At 33.9% G+C, this 9,528-nt stretch overlaps 1 protein-coding gene across 1 annotated transcript; it reads right to left on the reverse strand.

Moving 5' to 3' along the window:
• Positions 1 to 3,276: 3,276 nt before the first annotated feature.
• Positions 3,277 to 4,387, reverse strand: LOC119070322 (probable sentrin-specific protease 8). Its single transcript, XM_037174590.1, has 4 exons — positions 4,064 to 4,387; positions 3,671 to 4,018; positions 3,518 to 3,590; positions 3,277 to 3,365 (listed from the first exon to the last, which is right to left on the reverse strand). Exons 1-4 carry the CDS (start codon positions 4,385 to 4,387, stop codon positions 3,277 to 3,279), a joined length of 834 nt encoding a protein of 277 aa, XP_037030485.1.
• Positions 4,388 to 9,528: the final 5,141 nt, after the last annotated feature.

A 9,528-nucleotide genomic window follows, 5' to 3' on the forward strand; every position in this document is an offset into this window, starting at 1 on the left:
CATGCGGTCCAGTTGGTTTGTCATTACGAAACCATCAGGAACATTAAATTGGAGACTATCAAATCGTATGTATGGATAGTATGTGTGCTTCTGTATATTGGTATGGTGTCTAGAAAATATCACACTCATGTTATATGCTACTTAGAAATTGTAATATGGCATAGGGTTGCTGGTGTTACAAATTGTAAAATTTCGGTTTGATTCGGTTTTAAAATGGTTTTATATGCAAATTTTTATCGCAAACATCTCCGATTAAAATTTTGTTTAAAACGTTGTTTTATTTTAAAGTTTTGTGCAGCACTGATGCTCGATGCTGTGTGGAGACTTACATTTTCGGTTGGCTTGGTGTGAATGAGATGTTTTCTTTTGGAAGAGCATAAAATAGATTGCATTCAATTATTTCTGTTCTATCTTGCGGTATATTAGAACCGTATTACATGGGTATTAGCTACTTGGACTGTTTAGATATACACACCATACCAAAAAGGCAATGTAAATGAGTTTCCTGCAAAACTGAGTGTCACAATGTGACATATTTTGTGACTCATTTGAGTGTTTTTCACAATGGTTTTCATATTTCCACGCTGCTTTTTCATTTCCGTACTTGTGTAAGCTAAAACTGTGCAATATATGAGTAGATTCAACTCACTTCAAGGAAAAGTGGTACTCTTAATAGGGTACTGAAACTTGACAGTGCTCCATACAAAATTTTACACAGTACAAAGAGTGGAGCTAAAATTTCATACAAAAAGTACTCTATTTGGCAGCTGTCATTAATAGCACTTTTGCTTGAAGTGCGTTGGTAGATTGCTTGATCAAATTTTCATCACAGTGACTTTTATGGGTGATTTCAATAGAAAAATATTTTGAATTGTTTTTTTTGGTCTATTGTTACACTCGGAGAAACCATCGCATCGTGTTCAACCCATTTCGAAATATTTTTTTCTAGTATCTCTAATACTAAAATTCCAACATTCCAATTACAAGAGATACAATTTGTACACTAGTTTTCCGTTTAACAATTCGGTACATTAACTTTTTTTTCGTCTTTTATAAGATATCGATAAAAACATCAGATGGAAACCACACCGAAAAATATGTTATTTATGCTCTCATTTGTCGGCAGAACGTTCTAATTTTCCCGGAAGTAAGAAAAATTGCGTGTGTTATCTGTACGCCTATTCCCGTTTTGTGTTCTCGTTTATATCTCAAGAAACCCGAGAAACTGTGAGCTCTGTGGCGTATATATCAACTTAATGGAAGGATGAACCCAGAAAAATATAACCGCCCAACTCTATATCCACAACGGTTTTTTTTTCTTCCTTCTGCTCTTTTTCTTTTATGTGAAATATATGAACAAAGCCAAAAGTCTGTTTTTTATTTCCTTATACTACAGACAGGGATGATATATAAAAAAAATAAAATAAATAATGACATCACATAAATTTGTATTTAATGTCAGATTTGTTAATTACATTTGCACATATTATGTTTGATAAATGGTTTAAGGTTAACGTGAAAAAATATTAGTGTAATAAATGACTTAAGAATGGATTTTATGTAATAAAGTTAGTAAACTAGACAGACAGACGAGACAAACTGCCACATCTTAATTCTGCTAATAAACATTCACAAAACAATTCCAATTAATTTTGATTTTACTGTAGCCGACCGAATTGGCTCTATAAAAAATATGAATTTTTTCTGTCTCAGACAGTCTGTGTCTGTATTCTAAGTCAAATATTTTCTATAAAAATGTCTATAAACAGTTCTCAATCAAAAATTTGATTACGAAAAACTGTAAGAGCCTACCATATCTCTTTGCGAATTGTTACAAATTACACATCTAGTGACTAAAATAACAATCACACGAAAACGAGACTTTTCATTTTTATTCCGAGTTATGTAATGGATTTTTATCTAACTAGTGTTGAAATATAGCGACGTCATCGCGTATTTCCACTTTCGTTTAGGAAAAACGATGTTCCTATGCTAAGAAGATATTTTAGCGATAACAGGACTCGACCAGTTATTGCTGGAAACGTCTCGTTTGCCAAAAGCCTAATAACTTTTACCGATGAAATTTTAGGGCTTTGATGTGTCGACATTTTGAAAACATTTGATGTCATGAACAGAATTACATACATTTTCTATTCTGAATCAATCCGATAACTTCCGATGCGTTTGTTAGATATTTCAAGAGATGAAAGCTTTGTCTCTAAAACATTAGGGAAGTATGACAAAATTTTCGATCAAACAATTAATTCTCCAATAAAATTTGAATCAGTATCAGATTAATCTTAATTGCCAAGGGTGCTACTCTTAAGAAATGACAAGAGTTTAACCATATATGAAACCATTCATATATGGTTCAACCTTTGAGACTTCTGAGAAATGTTGAAGTTTGTTCCTTAAAATAACCTTGGTATGTTTCGTTGCATGAACAAATTCAATATTTGAGTCGTGACAATAGAGGTGAATTTACGAAATTGGATAGAGGTCTTTAATTTTTTTCTTAAGTTGTCAATGGCTAAGCGAAGGAAAATTTAATGACTGAGAGCCAATACCGAGACAGTAAAAACGAGAGTCTGCCACTAACCCATTCCCCCAAAAAAACCGTACGTAATTTGTCAATGACCCGGGCCCCCAATAAAACTACACAATCAATGGCTTTCGACTACAAATGTTCATCTACATTTCCATCATTAAAAAGGAATGTGAAGGAACTCGTTGAAATACAGACTCATACACATACATCCGTACTATAACCTGTTAGGGCTACTTAACTAACGATAATACGGCGTAATTCTGTCACATTACATTGTTGTTGTTAGTTTTCTTAAAAATTAATTTACAAAGAGTGTATTGTAATTGTTATGTCATAATAATATGTTTGTTATCATGAATATGCGATCATGAATATTTTCAATTGTTTTGTCATGTCGTCGCTGCATCGTCGCACCGCTGAAATGTTGTAGAGAATTTTTTTTGTCCGTTCAATGATGGCTGCTGATGAAAATGATTTTGTTAAATGCTACCTCTAATTGCCTGCATCGTTGCTGCTATCACTGTCATCACCGTCCTCGTTCAATGCAACTGCTGCTGTAGTGCGCGTAGGGTCCTGTGGCGTCGGCATCTCTGTCAGCATTTGTTATCATGTTGCGCGCTGCGGATATATCACGATTCTACACCGTTTTTTGGATCGCCTTATGGAAGCGATTATGGCGTTGATTGTGCGTCAAATTTTCAAAGTAGCTCTTTGCTGACACACTGCTTTCATGCCACGAAACATTTTTCTGGCTGTCGATGATGTGCTTGTTGTTGTCTAGTATCAGCTGACGATGGTGTCGGATTACTTTGGTTTTCTGTAAATGGGAATTGGCACACATTATTAGAATTGATTGAAATTGATGTGATTTGTTGAATTTACCAGATCTGGCATCTCTTGATGCGTCTAAAATTGTCGACTCTCTGTGCTCTCGTCAGCAGTTTATTCGTGTCCCTTACATTGGCTTACCATTGGTGATAACATGCTTAGCCACAATTTGCGCATTCGTCAATACATGCAATCCACAATCACGTAAATTGTTCTGACGAAGACAGGCAACAATAATAAAGACCATTCCATCCATTCGAAACAGTAAGACATAATGTTCAAACGTTCAAAGACCGCATTCAGTTTGCCGACCTGTTCCGTATTGTCATTTGAGTTGAATACGTAAAAGCGGTTATCTGAACGTGAAAATATCATTAAATACCAATGACAAACGTCCCATGTCGCCCCTGCCTTCAATGTGTTCATCGGCATGAAAATAAACTTTTTCTTGTACAGATCCATGTTACTTAATGTGTCTGAGGAATCCGTGCCAATTTTCAAATGCTGTACAACGGATGGTACAAATAATATTTCCTCGTTGTCTTTGAAATCGTTGCGCTGCAGCCACTCCATCCAGAAACCGATGATGTTGTCAGTGATATGTACCTCCTCTTTTAACAACTCCGTGTGATACTTTCGTATCTGGTCACCACTTTGGATATAATATCATATTACTACGCTACGCACTGCATTGCTGTCATTTTGTTTCGTCGTTGCACTTTTGGATGATGTTTTCGTTGCATCATTTGCAATTGAAGTTTGCTTCGCAGCATTCACAGATGATTTGAGCAATTGGGGCTGCCGTTGATTTGTACTTCTGTTGTTGTTGTGGATTATCCTTGCGGCGTTGTTACTTGAATAATTGTTTGATGCAGCGGCACTTTTGTTTTGTCGTACGGCGATGTTATTTCCATGATGGTCGCGACTTTTCATCTTCGGCTCATCAAATTCAGAGTCGGTGTTACTATCGTCAACCAACAGTAGCTCATCTTGCGATTTTCGTATCAGCATTTTGTGTGGTCTTTTAGTCGCTTTAACATCAACGATGTTCAAATTTCCATTATTCGCTGTGTTTTTGTCAATTCGTTTTTTATTTTTCGCTCACAAATGCAATTCAATGTGAGGCGGTTGTGCTTCATCTCTGTCCACAACACTTGAAACATTTATGTTCGGACAATAGTAAAAATGTTTTTGATCTGACGGTGTAGCCGCTTGCGTTGGATCTGCGAATTAAAATAAAAAATTTGTTAAACAAACTTTTATGCATTCAATATTCATCATTTGCATTTCGAATTTTCAATACACATCCACGAATGTACGACAAACACAAAAACACAATTCATTAAACGGAATTCCGAAAAAAAACTCTACACGATCGTCGTGTGTGTGTTGCAAAAAAAGGCGTCAATTGATGTTCAGATTGTGCAAGTGTGTTGCAATGAAACGAATGTGTCAAACAGCTATTCATCCCTGCCACAACGCAATTGCGAAAAAACTGTACACACGATCGGCGGGTGTGTTATCGCAAACAAACGATAACATTTGATCGGAACTTGGGTGTTAGGGAATCTCGCGCCGCATCATTCACAATAACTCACAAAGTGACATCTTCCTTATACAAAATGTGTCAAAATGTGAATTATTGTGAATGACGCGGCGCGAGATTCCTAGCAACCGGAACTTGAGCTTTTTGATATTCGATTCGTGCAACAAATGCATGTGCCATTTATTTCGACAATTTAGAAAAACTCGGAAAAATTAAACAAAATTTGTGATAAATTTTTCATTTGGTACGCCAACTCGTTGAAATACACCACAGCGAGAATTTGCTCTTGCACAAATGATCCTATCAGTTCCTGCATATAAACTTTTTTTTTCTTAATTTATTCGAGACCAAAGCAGCAAAACTGGATAAAAAGTATATTGAAGATGTAAAAATCCATTTTCATAAAATTGCAATTTCTATGCTTTTAATGTCACTGCCATGCCATGAACAGAACCATCGGATGAAATTGGTTGTGTGGCGGATAATCTCTTTCTGTCCATTTCGAAAATGTTTGATGTAACCCAGATAAAAGTTCCATCTTTTGAGTATGCCTTTATTACTGAAATTAAATTGTACAAAAAACTACAATTGACAAAAGAAAAGAAAAAAAAAATTCAACCAATAAATGTCACACTGATAAGACATTATGGCACAATAATTCTTTGAAAAGAAAACCCATCACCATCATTCAATAAAACATTTTCCTCCGTCTTTTAAGAATGGAAAACTCAATTTTCACTCGCCCTTTTCTATTTGAAGTGACTTTAGGTTACAGCATACAACTTCAGACCGTAGCATTATAAACTCTAGTTATATTAAACATCCAATATATTCAACACTTATAAAACACAACTTTTTTGATGGCTGTATAGCAATAAATGGCATCAAAGATATCCGAAAATTAGATTTGCTTCCCAAAGACGAAAATGCGGGAAGAAATAACCCCAGGAAACCCTCGGGCGATATTTATGGGAAAAGATGATTCTGTTAATATTATTGTTAGTGTTATTTATTGCATTTTAAATGGTGTTTCCTATATTCACAGAATATTCTTGAGGGGAATGAATCTGATTATAAAAGCAATTTGCTTTTTGGTCTTATAAGCAAAGCGAAATTGTAATACATTTATTTTTATGACGCGATTGTCAACATATAACAGTGATCAATCAATCGTTTGAGTTTCTTTTTACGGATGATTACGAGAGTAGAAAGAAAATAATTTAATTTCACGTTACTTCTGTTGAAAAGATCGAAATAAAAGGAATTACCGCGTTCAACATCATGTATACCACATATTTTCAATGTACACGTCATAGACATAGACATATTTATAGAATCCTTGATAGAATCACTTAAGTCAATTTTTATTTGTGGGTTCCCAAAATTGAGAACACACATCGATTACTTTATATTTGTCGATCTTATTACTTTCGCCCGAGTCTCATTAAGTGAGAGCTCCCCTCCCGAGATGTTATATCGTTCAAAACTCACCAAGTTATAGGAAATATTTCTGAGTTCATTCTCCTTCAATTGCACAGATTTCTGTTAATTTTTAATTTGTAAAAATTGTAAAAAAAATGACAAGAGCTGAAACATACCCATCGTTAATTCAGTCCAATTCATGATATTCTATTATGCGTTGAATCTTATTTTTAAATCAAACTATGAAGCGCACTTACGGACTTACGGTGTTAATTATGGAAACGTTTTTACTAGGCTATAAACCATTGCTGACATAGTTTTCTCCGGTGGCATGTAACATGATTAGTAAAATTATGTCAATCAAAGAGTTGTAATGACTCAAGAGGTGAATAGATGTTGCTATTTATGTGAAAAACCTTAAGTGCAACAAAAAACCATCATTTTCGGTTTCTTTCACTTGATATGGTATTTTTTTGTATTGTTTTAAAGTGGTTTTCATATATTTTGCATGATAGGGGGAAGGAGTGTCGAAAATCCTCATTTTTGCGTTACATAATTTATGAACGACTAGACTATTTTCGAGCTGTTTTGGATTGTGGTTTCACATATTCTTTTAACCGTAAGTTAAGGTTGTTGTTAAGGAACAAATTCAATTTTTTTCATCTCTGGAAAAACTACTGACTTGGAGAAAAACAATTTTGATTTTAAAATTCTTATTTAAGAACGATCCTGACTCTATTACTGATGTGCATTGATGAAAATCTCTGAAAGATATCGTTGCATAAGTCTCATATTCCCTTCACTTTTCGCAATGATGCTAGGTGTTGACAATTTCGATTCAATTCTCTCTATTCATTCCACATGAAGCGCTACAGATGAGAACAACATTACGATACACAGTGTTAGTACGTTTGTATAGAAACATTGATATGGCAAAGAGAATGATTGGTTAGTAAAAATTGGATAGAATGGTCGGTTCCAATAATTCTCTAACAGCGTTACGACAAATGAAGTGAATATGAAGCTTATGAAACCTTTCCTGTATACTGTTTACGCCACAAGGAAAATATCCACTATAATTGATGACCTAATCTTTTTTCTAAATTCAAATTTCATCAAAAAAAAATCCAAATAAATTTTCATAAGCCTTTTAAGTCATTCATCTAACAGTATATTTATGTATAATCAAATTTCAAATACTCAAACCTCGTACACTATATTCTTAAACCATCTGACACATCGAAATCCGCTTATGCATAGCAGGCGCCATATAAAAATGATGAATTTTTGAAATATAGTCAATATACATCCACCTATATCCATATAAAAAGCCATGGTACATAGCACTTAAACAGCTTTAACTTTAATATTTACTTTCCCAAGATCCGCATATCTGAAATTTGAATATCCAAACCTCTTTGCAATATTTATCTAAGTCCATATTACGTACGCTACATCGAATCGGATTTTTCTCCAAGCAACACTTACCTTACAATATACACTCATGTTATAAGTATATATACGGGCTTCGGTGTCATAAAATGAAAAATGAAAGAAGCTATGAATGCAATAGCTTTAAGATATGTAAAACGGTGTTAAGTTAGTACATTAAGATACCGGTAAATATGGCCAGCGTTATACAATCATGTATATTACACAAAACACTTGTGCAACGAATGTCTGTGTCATATACAAGAGAGTATTACGATAGTATCTTATAATGTTTTATTAAAAAACGTGAGGTAAAGTTAACTTTATTTCACGGAGCCAAGACTTTACCTCGAGTTTTTGAATAATAGTACGTTACTTGGCAATGGGACAAATGATGGAAATGGTACTTTTTGTATGAAATTTGCCGACCGAGGCGTAGCCGAGTCATAAGCAATGTACTATTATTGTATTGGCGCAAACGATCAACTTATCGACATAATAATGAACTCTAGGCAAATAATAATGACGTCACGCACATCGCACACCATGACAAAAAAATATTCGGTTTTATACCCAAAAAAAACGGTGTTCAATGTTGACATATTTACGCCAATGCAATAAATACACTTCATGTCGTTTACTTGCTTGCTGTATCGTAATACCACATAAAGTTTAATATAGAAGAAGCTGTGTACCTGCTATCATATAGAAAAGTGGTGAAAAGAAAAATAATTTCGTTTGCCGTATACACATAAAAAAAAGTGAAACATAAAATAGAATCTAGCTGCAGGGCGCTAAAAAAAGGGGTTTAAAAATGTCATCATACTCGTTCGCGTATAATACAATTAACCAAATTACCACATAAACATCGAGTAAATTTTGTGAAAATCGTTTACGCTACATGAAAATAAATCTGTGTTTTGTACAAATTTGATTCAAATTGCTTTTAAAAAATTATAAAAGGATGACAAATTGTAGCGCAGATTTTTATTTTGTTATTGCGGACGTCCTGACAATGTGATTTTGTTATTTGTCGGTTTTTTTTGTGTTGTTGTTGTTGTTGCCATAGATAAAGGTGAAAAAATTATTCGGTTTTGCCTTTCAATGGGTGACCTTTTTTTAATAAAAGAAATTGTATTACGGGTGAGGTTTTATTTCGGGTTTTTAATTGAGGCTACAAAGTGTTTTAATTGCCTTCTCGCTACGTATAAACAATAGATTAAAAGGAATAAAAAAATTGGGTTGCCATTTCTCTGTCTTCTGACTTTTTATTTTAATTTCCTATTGTCTATATATACAACATGCAGACAATTTTCCTGCCGTACCGAATAAATTTAGTAGATAACCGGCAAAAAACATACGGTGTGAAGAAAGCATAATAAATTTCCGCCGGTAAATTAGTTTAGAATTTAAACAAATTAATACGAAATTAGTAGCGAAGACACAATGGGGATGAAACATTTAAATTATTCTAAGAACTCATTTAAAAACTTTGGAAAATTGTTGTCTTTTTTATGATTGTTTATTTAAATTAGTACCTAACCATTCTCTCCTTTTTATCTTTCCTTTCTTTGAGGCTTTTTCTTTTTTACTTTCTTTTTTCTTTTAATTTAATGACTTTGTTAACCGTTAACGGTTGCAAAAATTCTCAGCTTTTTCCTTTGTTAATGGAAAGCAATTAAATTCGTTCAGGGAAAATCACTGCACAAAAAAAAGAGTTCTCTAACTTGTTGCAATATGTCCGATCCATTTG

Source organism: Bradysia coprophila (genome assembly GCF_014529535.1).
Source record: "Bradysia coprophila strain Holo2 chromosome X unlocalized genomic scaffold, BU_Bcop_v1 contig_79, whole genome shotgun sequence".
Lineage (NCBI taxonomy): Eukaryota > Metazoa > Arthropoda > Insecta > Diptera > Sciaridae > Bradysia > Bradysia coprophila.

Bases quoted from the DNA above. Each gene is read 5' to 3' on its own strand.
- LOC119070322 (XM_037174590.1), bottom strand. From the start codon at position 4,387: ATGCTGATACGAAAATCGCAAGATGAGCTACTGTTGGTTGACGATAGT. The intron at 4,019-4,063 runs GTGCGTAGCGTA...AGTGGTGACCAG, and splicing joins AACAAAATGACAGCAATGCA to ATACGAAAGTATCACACGGA. The intron at 3,591-3,670 runs GTCTTTGAACGT...TGTCTTCGTCAG, and splicing joins AGGTCGGCAAACTGAATGCG to AACAATTTACGTGATTGTGG.